At 36.3% G+C, this 14331-nt stretch overlaps 1 protein-coding gene across 1 annotated transcript in view; it reads left to right on the plus strand.

Moving 5' to 3' along the window:
* CTNNA1 (catenin alpha 1) overlaps nucleotides 1-14331 on the plus strand; it is a 154114-nt gene that overhangs the window by 18743 nt on the left and 121040 nt on the right. Inside the window, exons 2-3 of the mRNA XM_072630419.1 lie at nucleotides 3277-3383; nucleotides 5413-5608. Coding sequence (XP_072486520.1) covers nucleotides 3279-3383; nucleotides 5413-5608 — 301 coding nt within the window. The 5' untranslated portion in view covers nucleotides 3277-3278. The remainder of the gene's footprint in view (nucleotides 1-3276; nucleotides 3384-5412; nucleotides 5609-14331) is intronic.

The following is a 14331-nucleotide window of genomic DNA, read 5'->3' on the forward strand; positions in this document are numbered from 1 at the left end:
AAGATCACTCCAGATCTTTTTTAGAGAAACTGCTATTTAATCACATCTTGTTTTTCTTGTCCTTGTGAAATTGGTGTTTTTAATCCAGGAGTAAGGCTTTACACCTTATAAGTTTCGTCATATTCCCAGCGTGTTGTCTTGTCAGAGTGTTTTTGGACCCTTGAATCTATTGTCTGGCATATTAGCTTGCCTTTCTTTTGCCTGTTTTATGTCATCTGTAAATTTGGTAAGTGTGTGCTCAGTCCCACATCATCAAATGCATTTTGGATATCTTGAACTGGATGTCCTCTAAGCATCTCAAACTCAACTTGCCCAAAACTCTTGGTCATCTTCTCTCCACTCCCGAAATTTTTTCTTAACCCTCCTTACTACTCTCCCAAGTACTGCTATCCTTCCAGTCATCCAGGCTTGCACCCTTGATTCCTCATTCTCACCCCAAATACCCAGTCTGTAATTTCTCCCTTCACAGTATTTATTCTGTTTGTCCCCATTTTTTATTCACATAGCTACCACCCTAAAGTGGTGGCCTAAATTAAGGCCTTTATCACCTGGACTGTGGCCTCTTAAGGTCATCCTGCCTCAAGTCTTTCTAGTCTAGTATCAGCTGCTAGAGTGATAAAGCAGAGGTCTGACCCTGTGACATGCCTCTCACACAGCCCTCTCAGCCACTCTGGGTCACAGAGAGAATCCTGTGGCATTTCACACTCTTCACAGCCTGCTCCCCTTCTACCTCTCTATGGTGTCCTTAATAACAGACAGGTGGTACACAGTGTCGGCCTTGGTTGAAGTCAGGAGTCCTTGAATTCCAAGTCCTGCTTCAGGTACTTATTAACTATGTGATCTTGGCTTGGTTTCTTCATCTGTAAAATGGGGATAATAATAGGATCTGTTCACAGGGAATCCAGTGAGATAATATGTAAAGTACTTTGCAAACCTTAAGGTACCACAGAAATCTAGCCTTTTTATCTTCCTCCTCCCCCCACTGTACTATCTAGCTGCTTCCTTGTTTCTAAGGCTCATCACTTGACTGCTTGACTCTGCCTTTGCCTTCACTTTTAGTGATTGAGAGCAGTGTGATATACTAGAGAGATGCCTGCCCTCAAACCTAGGAAGGTCTGCGTTCAAGTGTTGTTTCTGATACATGCTGGTTGTTTAACACTGAGTAAGTCATTTAACCTCATTTTTTTTTAAAGGCAGTTCATTGGTTGAAGGATTTCTCCAGTTTAATGAAACCTTAAGTTCAGGCACTATCCCTGTCTTTCTATTTGTTATCTATATATTTTAGGTATTAGCCCCTAATCAGAAATATTTCATGCCAAAATTTTTCTAACTTGACTACTTCCTTTTTCCTAGTTCCATTAATTTTACAAAATACTTTTTAAAATTTTATATAGTTAAAATAATTATTTAGTTTTTTGTGATCTTCCCTAACTAACCCCCCTCCTCTTTTTTTTAGTTAAGAATTCACCACCTAATTATATTGGAAAATATTTTGAGAATAAGTCTGTTAAAGTACTCATTATAGTACCTGTATAGATAGCTAAAAAATTCTTCTAAAAGAAATGAAGAACAATTTAAATACTTGGAACAATATTCGATGCTCTTGGAAGACCTGTGCCACTAGCATAAAAATAACTGATACCAAAATTAATTTACAGATCTAATGTTATGACAGTCAGCCCACCAAAAGATACTTTATAGAGGTGGACAGAAATAATAAAATGATTTTTAAGAAAAAAGATCCAAAATATCAAAGGAAATAATGAAAAAAAAAGCAGGAATAAAGGGAGAGTACCACCTGCAGATCTCAGATTATATCATAAAGCAGTAATTATCAAATATATTTGGTACTTGTTAGAAAAAATAAAATTAAAGGAGCAGACTAGATAAGGAAAAAAACAACTGAATTCAACCCAGTGTTCAGGAAACTCCAAAACATAAATTATCTAAGAAAGAACTCCCTATTTGACGAGAGTTGATGGGAAAATGGGAAAAGAGTTGGCAGAAACTTAGGCTTAAGATTTTATAGCATATGCTAAAATACATTCAAAATGAATGTGACCTGAATATTAAGATAATAAGATCATACCATAAAAAATTAGACAGAGCAGATCATAATACCTTTCAATCACCTCTTAATTTTTTTCCTTTATGCCAGTCATTTCTCATTATATTCATTCTCCTACCCCATATAGAAGGCTATCTATTAACAAAAAATAGTTAAGCAAACTGACCAACAAAACACATGCATCTTAGGTCAAGTTTCCTGTCAGTTTTGTTCTAGCTTTTTGCTCTTTTATGAAGCATTACTACTTATAATCTTCTGCCATAATCTTCCATAGATATAAAAAATTTTTTTTACACAAATTAGTTTGTATTTCAAAGTGGTGTTGACTTTGGCAACCTACTCTTCTCTGTGTTTGGCTAGTGAACTGGTTTCTGGGCTTCTTTTGGCTTAATTGTGGCTAATGCTTTCATCAGTTTTTGTCTTTTTCTGCTTCCTAGTTTTTGGCATTAGTACTTCAGTTGATACTGAACCTTTGGAAATTTTTCACAGAACCTTTTCATTTTTTTATCCTTCCAATTTAAAGATGACTTTGACTTTTGCTTTAACTAGTCAACTGTATTCAACCAGCTTATTTTGACTTGAGTGTTACTAATTTATAAGTGTGAGACATCTGAGTAGTCAAGTCATTTTTTTCCCTTCAAAACTGAGACCTACTATGTAACATATTTTTTTGCCATCCTTCCCTATATCTGTCTTTGCATTGAAGTGACCAAGTGTGAAAGTGTATAGGTTTGTAGGATCTTAACATGTTCTTCTTACATTTTTCTTACCCTTTTTATCTTCTACAACACATTGATACACATACCTCAGTTATGTTCGGAGTGCACAGCAAGGCAAGATGATCAATGTCCCATGAAATATTTCTTAATGCCTTTGAGTGCATCATGACACCATCTCTGACAGTTCCTTTATTTGCCCCTCTAAGGTGAACTTGTGAGCCATCCTGCTATAGCTGCCTTTTTTCTTCTGGTTTTGTGTAAATATTGAGATACAGATCTGGTTGAGAGAGAGAGACAGATATATTGTGGCCCAGGCTACAGTCCTAGAATTCTTTTCAGGTCTGCTTTGGATGTTTTTTTATTTATGTGGTCTTTATAAAAGTACTTAAAATGAAAGATTATTTTGACATGAAACTTAGTGATGTTTTGTAAATGTATGTCTAATATGCTTACCAGACTTTGACTGTTGTGTTTTGTTTTGTTCTGCAGAAATGACTGCTGTACATGCAGGCAACATAAATTTCAAATGGGACCCCAAAAGTCTAGAGATAAGGACTCTGGCAGTTGAAAGACTTTTGGAACCTCTTGTTACTCAGGTAAGAATTTACACAACAGTCTTGCAACTTTATAGTTGTGTCATTTGAGAAGGTTTCCATGTTGAGTTGAGTTTTTTGGAGACCCATGGATTTTAGAATTAGAAGGACTTTTATAAATCATGTAAACCAACCTTTTTTCTGTAGATGAGGAAGCATAAGCCATATAGGGAAAAGAACTTACTCCAGGTAGAAGCAGAACTAGGATTGTGTCCCTTTTACCCCAAATTCTTAAAAAGTTGACCACCACCTACCTGGCTCATACTTGCTTTCTGTGTAAATACCATGTATTAGAAGGTAGTTAACTAATTAGAAGTGGTAGTTTTAATCGGTCAGTGAGTAAGCAGTAAGTGCCAGACACTGTGCTAAGCACTGGAGAAGCAAAGAAAGGCAAAAGAGAGTCCTTCTTGTCACAAGGACTGGAGCTCACAGATGGTGACAAGATAGAAACAGTACAAATTGGAGGTAATTTATAGAGGGAATGCACCAGCATTTCTAGGCACCAGGAAAGGCTTATTGTTAAAGATGGAATTTCAGCTGGGATTCAAAGGAAGCCATGAGGTGGAAATGAAAACAGGAGAGTATGAGGAATTGACAGTTAAAATTCTGGGAGTCTAGCAGTGGAGTATTTTGTGTGAGAAATAGTTAGGAAGTCAGTGTCACAGGGTCACAATATGGGGGAAGTGGGAGTTGGAGTGGGGAATTAAGGTATAAGAAGCCTGGAAAGGTAGTGGGGTGGGGGGAGGGGTCAACTTATGAAGGACTTTGAATGCTGAACAGGATCTTATATTTAATTCTAAAGGTGATGGGAGTGTCTTGAATTGGGGGGTGGGGGTGGACCATGTGGTCAGACTTGAGCTTTAGGAAGGTTACTTTGACAGCTGAGTATGATGGACTAGAGTGGGGAGAGACTTGAGGCAGGAAGACCCTCCAGTATTCCATGGTAATAATCTAGGAGTGAGGTGAAAGTGTCAGAGTAGAGTGTATGTGAGACATGTTACTTTTTAATTATATTTTGTGCATTTTTTTATTATAATTTGATTATATTAATGTGTTTGTTACACATATAGATACCACCATGAGTGATGAAGTGACATTTAACTGAGAATTAATAACTAACTAGCTTTGGCTAGATTATACAGAATGTAGGCATAACTGCTGGATTATGCTCATATGAGAGTGAATAGCTCAGGCCATTTTTTCCCCTCCAATTTCATCTCATTAATATAAATTAGTATTTATACATATGAATGTAGTAGGAATTGAGAAGGAGATTTATAGCTTTATGAACCCATTTACTGCAGTACTCTAGTTCAGTTCTTTCCATTTTTAACTATAACAAGTCTTTAAACATCTTATGCAAAAGATAAAATAGCTGTTCACTGTGTTACTCAGATGATTAGTATTCAGAGATTTAAAACTTAACATTTTTTATTTCTTTGGGCAGTAGTGTGTGTCTTTTTAAAGGACTCTTGACTAAAGAGTCCTTACTAAAGTAATTCATGTGAATAAACTATGAAAAGAAATTTGTCTTCAGAAGCAAATTTTTAAGGATTAAAAACAACCCCAAATGATTTTGAAAACTTGGCTCCATCATACCCTCATAAAGTCACATTCTGCTTTCTGAATCTTATGCTTAATGATGCATGGGAGAGATGATGGATCTGACCCTTAAAACTTTTTCCTGTCTATTTTAAAGTTTTAAAACCTTTGCTGGAATGTATCTTTGTAGTTCATCACACTCTGCTGTGTTTTTTGCCTGAACCACTCAGTTGGCTTAGTTCCTACGGAAGCTACAGTTTATTATTATTTATTACAGTTTATTACCACTCATTTGAATTTGTATTAGGAATACCACTTCTAAATAGGATTGTTTTGTTATATTTTGTGTGAGTGACTAATGCCTGCTAGGAGTTCATAAATGTGAGGTTATGATGTTTTGTGGCTAGTTGACTATGACCTGGATGTTTGTATTCCTAGAATTTTCATTTAAAAACCTGCAATTTATTCTTTAAATGTAAAACTCTTTTAGGTTACAACATTGGTAACCACCAGTAACAAGGGACCCTCCAACAAGAAAAGAGGTCGCTCTAAGAAGGCCCATGTATTGGCTGCATCAGTTGAACAAGCAACTGAGAATTTCTTGGAGAAGGGAGACAAAATTGCCAAGGAGAGTCAGTTTCTCAAGGAGGAACTTGTGGCTGCTGTAGAAGATGTTCGCAAACAAGGTGGGTGATGTTAATCTTTTGGAGGGTAGAGAAATAGACTTTTCAGAAAGAAAACCTTCGCTTTGGCTTCCTCTCTGGGCTAGCTAGTTGGAATTCATTTGCTTGAGTCTTTTAGGATTTTGAGCAGCAGAAATACTTAATGCTAATATCTATTTTATAGAGACTTGGTTTCAGTTCAGTCTTTGCAATAGATAAATGGAAATTGTGAAATTTAATTGAAACAAATTGAGTGTATCTGGGATTTTACCTTTACCTTAATGTTTATGTTGTAGAACTTTATCTGGTATTTTGTGGGATTGATAGACAGGAGCAGATGTCATAAGAGTGTAGAGATTATATAAGTGCATCTGCAGAGTTATGTGTTAATTCAGTCATATAAATAAACACTAGGTTGAGATTTGACAAATTAATTTGCGATTTAAGAAAAATTATTCTTTGAGAGACAAAATTTTACAAAAACTGAAATTTTGATCAATAACACTAGTCCAATACTGATTCAGAATTCTTGATTGACTCTACCAGCCGATTTATTAGCTCCATGATAATACAAAAGAGGGCTACCATAAATTTGGGGAGTTATATTGTTTTATAAGCTGGAATTCTATGGTAAATATTTGATAGTATAACTTTATACATATTTTAGAATGATCTTAGGTTCTACCATCCTAAGGTGATTAAGGGAAAAGTGCATGATTGTCCTAATCCACAAGAGATTGTATGACACTGTCCAGAGAAATGACTAAAAGATCAAATATGGAAAACATTTTTTCCATTATTTTAACCTTTTCCTAGTATGAGAACTCTTTTCAGTTAAAACTTCGATATAAAAATCTAAGAATTGGGAGGCATTGTAAGCTGCCTTAATGATTATGTCTCATACGCATAGTAACAAAAATACTTGTTGAGGATTTGAACAGTTCTTTTAAACAATCTCAGAAACAGTTTCTTAAGCCCCATGTAGCTGTTATTCTTCACTTTGTTGACCTTTGAACGCACTTCTAAGTAGCTGAATGCAATGTGTTACTTGCCTTGTCATTCCTGACTCAGGAGGGCTTGCAGATCCAGGGCCTCATCTACCATAAGCCCTGAGTCCACAAGAAAGAGAAGAATTGTTCACTTGGGGCTCAGAGCCTTCAGGGCTCTGGAACTGAAGACGTAATCCCATGGGCCAAGATATCTTTAGTCAGGCTCTTGGGACCCAGTTACCAGGTATTTCTGACTAACATGCCCAGGCTGACCTTTCTTCCCCTATTTTTTGAGAAAAAATAGTCTGATACTTTTCTCAATCAGAGGACTCTTGAGTGTGGAAGCCTAAGGCAAGTGCTACTTTGTTATCATAATCTTAGGCAACTCCTTTTTGCTCTTGTGATTTAGAGGCACGGACTGACCAGGCAAAAATTCACTTTTTCTGTTACCCTTTCTGAGCCCTTGCTCCTTCATTATGTCCTCTGGGACTCCCACTATGTGGTTAAGCTTATCTTTAAATTTGTCTTAGACCTAATCCTTTAACCTGTGTCCACCTTATACTTGACAGATAGGTGACTTTGGGCTTGGAGTCAGGAAGAGCTGAATTAATATAATGCCTCAGATACTAGCAGCATGGTCTTGAGTAAATCACTTAACCCTTGTCTGCCTCAGTTTCCTCATCCATAAATTTGGGATGCTAACACCTACCTCCCAAGGTTGTTGTGAAGATAGAAAATATTAGTAAAGTTCTTTGTGAACCTTAAATTTCTGTCGGAATGCCATTGCTATCATCATCACATCACCACCAACACCATCACCATCACTCCAATCACTCACTAAAACCCACACACCTTCAGAAGTCCCTGTATCTCCTGGGTGACTCTTCTTTCAGCTTCCCTGACTTGAATGATTCAGTTATCACCTCTTTGAAGGTGAATTTCAAATCTGCCTCTCCAGCCCTAACCTCTCTGCTGACCTTCAGTCTCACATCTCTAATTGCCTGTTGGGCATCTTAAAGTGATTGTTTTTTATATTGCTTAAATAACCCATTTCCTATAACAGAATTTTTCTTTTAAGAAAAAAGATGATTAAGAGAAAAAATCAGCAAAGCCAGTCAATACCTTAAAAAAAAACAAATAAAGCAAAACACCTGACTTTGCAGTGTTCCCCACTTGTGGACCTCCTCTCTCTGGACTCAAGTTGGGGGAGGTGTCTCCTCATGTCTCTTCTTTGGGACCAGCTTGTTTTTTGGGATTTTGCAACATTAATTTAAAAATTTTGTTTTGGTTCTTTCACATGGTTATTGTTGTTGTGTATGTTCTTGCTTGTGCTTCATTTCGCATCAGTTCATGTAAGTCTTTCTGTGCTTTTCTCTGAATTCATTATGTTCTTTCACTTCTTATAGTACAGTAAGATCCTGTTACATTCACATACCATAATTTGTTTAGTCGTTCCTCAATTTTTGGTGGTCAACTACTTTGTTTCTAATTGCTTTTTTCCCCCCCAAATCTTTTATTATGAAAAGTGCTGCTACAAATATTTTGGATTAATATAGAGTCCTACTTTTTATCAGTCCTCCAACTCAGACATTACCCTTTCATGCACTATGACTGAAGTCATTAATTCTACATATAGAACACTGACAGCTAGGTGATATAGAGGGGAGAGCTTTGGGCCTGGAGCTGGGAAAAGCAGAGTTCAAATCTAGTCTCATACACTTACTGGCTGTGTGACCCAAGGCAAGTCACTTAACCTCTGTTTGGCTAAATTTCCTCAACTTTAAAGCAGAAATAGCAATGGCACTTAGACCTGGTTGTTGTAAGGATCAAATAAGATAATGCTTGGAAAGCACTTAGCCTGCTGCTAGGCACTTAGTAAGGTTCTTTATAAATGCTTATTCCCTCCTCTTTCTGCTGTATATTCTGGTGTGTGAACTATTGAAGAATTTTGGCACAGCTACGTTGTTAGTAACCACCAGGATGTTGCATGAGAGGGGTTTTGCTCAGTTGGTGTCCTGTTGGGTTTTTGATCATAGAGCAAGGGTTTTCTTCTTTAGACCTGAGTTAATTATTAAATTCTCTTTCAGTAAGCTGTTGACAACCATAATATTTAAACTATAGGGCATATATTTGTGGTTTTTTTAAAAATAATTTTTATTGACCCTTTTGTTTTTCCATTGCTTATATTTCTCCCTTGCCCCTGTTCTCTCTAAGACAGCCATCTCCTGTAAAACAGTTTTTTGAAAAAAAAAGAGAAAATGGAATAATAAACTTGCTTTACTTTTCAAAGGTAGAACACGATTTCTAGTGGTTAGGGAAAAATTTCTGAGAAACGTAAGTCGTAGTTTATTTTTGAAGGTATTCTTCAAATAGACTGAAAAGCTCCATAAGAGCAGGGGCTCTCTCAGTAATACCTAAATTTCCTCCAGTGCCTCCATGTAGTAAGTAGGTAAGTATTTAACATTGGTTGAATTAAACAACTGGTTATAGATTGTGGAGGAGGGGAGTAGCAGAGGACCAGGAGTCACTCTCCCACCATGTACTAGGTGCATATCCCTATTCTCTTGACACACTGAAAAACTATCTGGCTGCTAATCCCAAGGATAGTCACAGGAACCAAATTTAAAATTGGAAGCGCTGTCAGAGTCTATCTAATTCAGTCTCTTCATTTTACAGATGAGGATACTGAGGCCATGAAGTTTAAATGACTTGCCCGTGGTAAAGCATGTGGAAAGCATCTGAGGCAAAGGCAAAAGTTTGGCCTTGTGGGCCTCCCACTCTGGAACCTGGGAGAGCTTAGATTTCTCTGTAGTATTGGAAAAATACCTTGTTACTTTATTCCTTGAGTGTGTGCCTCAGTGGCGAGGATTATATGTTAGCATGTCAGAGATGTCTGTCGCAGTGAAGCATGATGTTAGAATTTATTCTTTAAATTCTTTTCCCTAGTCCACATAACAGAAAAAGAAGTGTGAAATATTTTATTTTCCCCTCCTCTCTTAAACCCATTTATATTCAGGTAAGTGGGTGTCTTCGGATTTCTTCGGAGCTTTTATGCTCCCCATTTTGGGCTTTCATTTAATTGACTGACTCAAGAAAAACCTTGTTTCCAGTCAGTCAAATTCTAAGTCCAAATTCTGGTTCTTTTTTTTAAACTTATTGTGAGTAATTTGTTGATTCAGTATTGTAATACAGCAAAACTTGTTAAAAGTGTTTTATTAACAATTTTTTATCTGGAGAGAAATGAGATAGGTGTGAGGGGAGGTACTTCTTAATCTTCTTAAAGAATAGACTTCTGATCTATACCAGTTTTAGTTTATTAGCAACTGTGGTTGAATTCACTAGTTGATCCTCTAGTAACTGTAATGTGCCTTCTGGCAGTGTTCAAAATACCATTAGACTTTTGAAATACAGAATAATCTAATAATCTCATAAAATAGTATCACAAAGTTGTTGGTGAGCCTGTTCTTTTACTAAATTGTTTTTTGACTAAGAATTTTAAATTCTTTTGGTTATGCAAATCTGTTAAGGTAAGATTTCAGAATCTGAGCCCCAGGAATAGACTAAATGATTTCTGTGGGGAGGGTTAACAAAACTTTCCTGCGTTGGTAAATCTGGGGTAGGTATTAAAGAAATACAGCATGGCACTTCAGAGGGGAAAAAAAGAGAGTATATTGACCACATATTGTCAGAGAATAAGGTTTTGGCTCTGCAGGCATTTTTTCCTCTAGCAACTGATTTGAGCACTAAGCCAGATCAATGGGAGGAAAGGATGTGAAAATTAATGACTTGTCTAGGAGAGACAGAAGACTGCTACTATGTATAGTGTAGGCAGCCTGGAAGATGGTCTGTTAGAAAAGAAACAGTGTTCTTGACCAAAATAACCATCTTTCAGAGAGGGGTTTGAGAGATGGATACTGATGGAGTTGGGCCTAGGTATGTAGAAATCTTAGAGTCTAAGCTTTAAAAACAAAAGCAGACTAGTGGTCCTATTTTAATGTCTTATTTGGTTGTTTAAATTATGATGCCAGTGAGGTTGGGTTAATAAAGTTGATCCCCCCCATGTGCCTATAAGAGTTATTTCATATAAAAAAAAAAAAAGGAAAAAAATGAACCAAAGAACTTTTTTCTATAGCTTTCTGCCTCACCAACCAACTGGGCTAACACTTATTTATCATTGCAAACTCCAGTGTCAGTGCAGAGAAGAGGAATAACATAAAAACATCTAAAACTTGTTTCCTTAATTAGGTTTCAACATTATAACCTAATCATCTTCTGCATTACACCTAATGAGAAATCAGTTGATTTCTTCAAATTCGTGTTTTTCCTTTGAGTTTTTTATCAGCTCCTTTCTTATTTGTATGACCCTTTTAGACAGCTGTTACATCTTTCTGTTTTGTCTTTCTTCCAGTCTACGTGGCACTTGTCTGATTATCCTTAAACCTGCATCTGCCTTTAGGTGCTCTTTGACAATTTCCACTCCTGACCTGGAACTCTTCCATATCCTGATGTTTCTTACCATTTCAAAGCACAGATAGGATTTGTATTATTATTCCCCCAACATCCCCCCTCCATTCCCTCTACTATGTTCAGAGTAGGAGAATAGGAAAAACAAAAAGTAAATTCCAAAGAATCATTAACAGGTTGTCAGTTGAATTTTTTATGTCTTAGAGTTGTTTCTCTGACTTAAGACTCTAGAGTGGAGGCTGTATTTTCTTTGTCTTAAATGTGCCAAGAATGCTGTCTCCTTTCAAGTCACCAGGCTGGTATAAACATATGCTGCTTTGCAGAGCTTCATATTTTGGGGTGGGCAGATTGGAAATAGGGGAAGAAAAAGGAAATTATTAAATTATGATGCCTCCTATCATCTTGAAATTGCTTTAAATTTATCCTACACATCTTAAACTCACAAACAAGTAATTGTAATTAGGGTGCTAACTTCCTAAACTTAAATGAACCAGGTTACCTTGGGGATCTTAGCTGAATAATGTTCTACCCTTTAATATATAGATATATACACACACAGACTATACACATTATGTACATATGTATGTACATATATATTCAGTGTTACTGAAGAGTTCCCTTGGGAACCGTAATTTTTACTTTGGCAAGTAGAATTTCACCTATGACATTATTAACATAGTTTCCACTAGTTAATTTTTTTAAAAAAGTGATTGCGCATCAGAATACATGTTGCACGTATTTGAATATGAAATCATTAAAGTAAGTATCTTTGTTTGGAATGTGTCTGGGTAGCAGCAGGGCATCCTTGAATGAATAAGGAAAATGAGAACATGAATATATGTAGTATTCTATTTTCATTTTTTCTTCCACATTGCCTTGTCAATGAGAATGAACTAAAATATCACTGGTCGCTTGGGGGTTGAGGGGTAGATTGTATTGTCGGTTTATTTTTAATGTCTACTCTAATCCATAAGGCCCTTTCAGAAATTTTCAAATTATTTTGGAGGTTAGAGAGTATATGAGGTTATGTGAAGGGCTGTTTTTAAAAACAGTAATTCAGTAGTTTTATGCAAATGTTTCTAAGCATTGTCTTTTACATGAGCTGCCTTAGAAAATCTTGAACATTTTCCCTTGAAATCATGTTGAGTTTGTGCATTTCCTTGTGAAATCTACATTTGCAATGATACTTTTTCACCTATGTAATTGTTTTTTATTTAAGGATCTATGTTTTACAGGTGACAAGGATCCTTTTTTGGCAAATAAAAAGAATAAGGTAGAAAAACATGTTAACCAGAATTAAGCATTTTAGTCAGGTTCTTTCTTCATTATTTAGGAGACTCAAAATATAAGCTCTGAGGATTTTGAAGTATAAATAATACGGTAATGCTTTCCCTACCTGATAGAATCGATTATGTTATTGAGTCTGTGTAGTCTTATAAATGCAGCAAATTTAGCTTTTAAAAAAGTATTTGAATACATCATTTTCATGTTAAATTTCATAAAATCAGTCTAGAATACTTTCCTATTGAGTGGATGTTAACTATATTTTTAAAGAGTCTTGAATCAAAAATCATCACTGTGAGGCACTGTGCAAAGTACAAATAGTACAAAGGGATGCTTAGATTTGAAGTCAGAGTCTCTGTTCAAACTTAGCTCTGCTGCTCGTTACCCATATTACTTTTGACAAGTCGCTGACCCACTGTGTACCTCACTTTTGTCATTGTCAATCAACCAATGAAGAAACACTTAGGCAATACCTACTATATGCCAGGAAGCAAATTTATGGAAGTAAATCAATATATGAGTAAATTACTGTAAAATTAATTTATGAAGCTTTGGTCATTTCTTCCCTTGTTTTTGCTCACCTCCAAAAATGGAAGTATTAGGATGGAGTAATTTTTCAGAGCACTTCCATGTTATTAGAAGCAACAGTTGGTTTTTGGATAACTTGTTAATAAGTAGATTCTTCACAGGTTATCAAGTTATGGTGATTTTTTTTTTTTAAATGATGGAGATTCTTTTGTTCAGTTTTGGACTGTGTATCTGGAGCTAAGACAGCCCTCAAAAAGAATCAGGAATTCTAGAATAAGGATATTTGACTATCCACATGTTGAAAATCTACTTCTCATGGAGCAGAAAGGTGCTCAGTTGTTGAGTCCAAGATATTTTGCTAGAGGTTTGTTACACCTTGATTTTTGTTGGGTGCTCTATTCTTTCCCTGTCTTCTGGTTTTAACAACTCTTTACTCATTTTCTAAAGCAGCCTGATGTCAGGAAATAGAAGGAAAGATACATTGATTAAGGGGTTTGTTATTTTGAATACTAAAATTTAACACTTCTCTTACTCATTGATGATTTAGGCTGACAGGATCCAAACTTCACAGAACAAATCACCTTAAAAGAATTTGTTCTGTAAAACTTGGTCTCAGTCAAAATGCCATACTCAAGGATCTAGAAGGCCACATGTGACCTCTAGGCTGCAGGTTCCCCATCCATTATGTATTTCCCCATTCCTGATGTATAAAATGTCACAACTTGTAGTAATAAGTCAGTCTTCCAGTTTTAGGTCTTGGGTTTAGGACTTCATCTACTGATATATCCTGACAACTTCTGCCTGAGGCTTAGAGAGATTATTATGTGAGTTACCCAGGGACCAGACCAAGACTATCCATCTGTGTTCCATGCTACCTGTCATCCTCATCACCACCACTATGACAGAGGCAGTGTGATCAGGAGATATGTTCCAGCCACACGATCCTGAGCAGGTCATTTAATCTCTCTTCATGGTTTTGTGATCCTGGGCACTTCACTTAGCCTCTCAGGATTACAGGCAGTTTTCAAAGACTCTATATAATTTGCAAAGAAAGTGTTCACCTGCATTGATCTTTAGGAGAGTTTTCTCATTTGGGAATTTCCTATGCTAGTGAATTTACCAGTTCACTCCCTTTCACTAAGAGCTCACATTTATATGTTTATAGAGTGCTAAAAGGTTTACAAAATACTTTGCTTATAAGCAGTGAAATAGGCAGTACAGTTATGATTCCCATTTTATGGATAAGGAAACTGAGATGCAGGGAGGTAAAATGAGTTGCATATGGTCATACAGCTGTTAAGCCTAGGATTTCAAGTCAAGTCAGTCAGTAAACACATTTATTCATTGCAGGCTGTATACCAGACCCTGTGCTAAGTGCTAGAGCTTAGGCCATTTGACTTGAAGATGTTGCTTTCTGACGTCATTTTTCTCATATCTGTTTCATTGTGATCTGTTTACTACTTCTTATGTTTTTTTGCTTTC

This window comes from Notamacropus eugenii, chromosome 1 (assembly GCF_028372415.1).
Source record: "Notamacropus eugenii isolate mMacEug1 chromosome 1, mMacEug1.pri_v2, whole genome shotgun sequence".
Classification (NCBI taxonomy): domain Eukaryota; kingdom Metazoa; phylum Chordata; class Mammalia; order Diprotodontia; family Macropodidae; genus Notamacropus; species Notamacropus eugenii.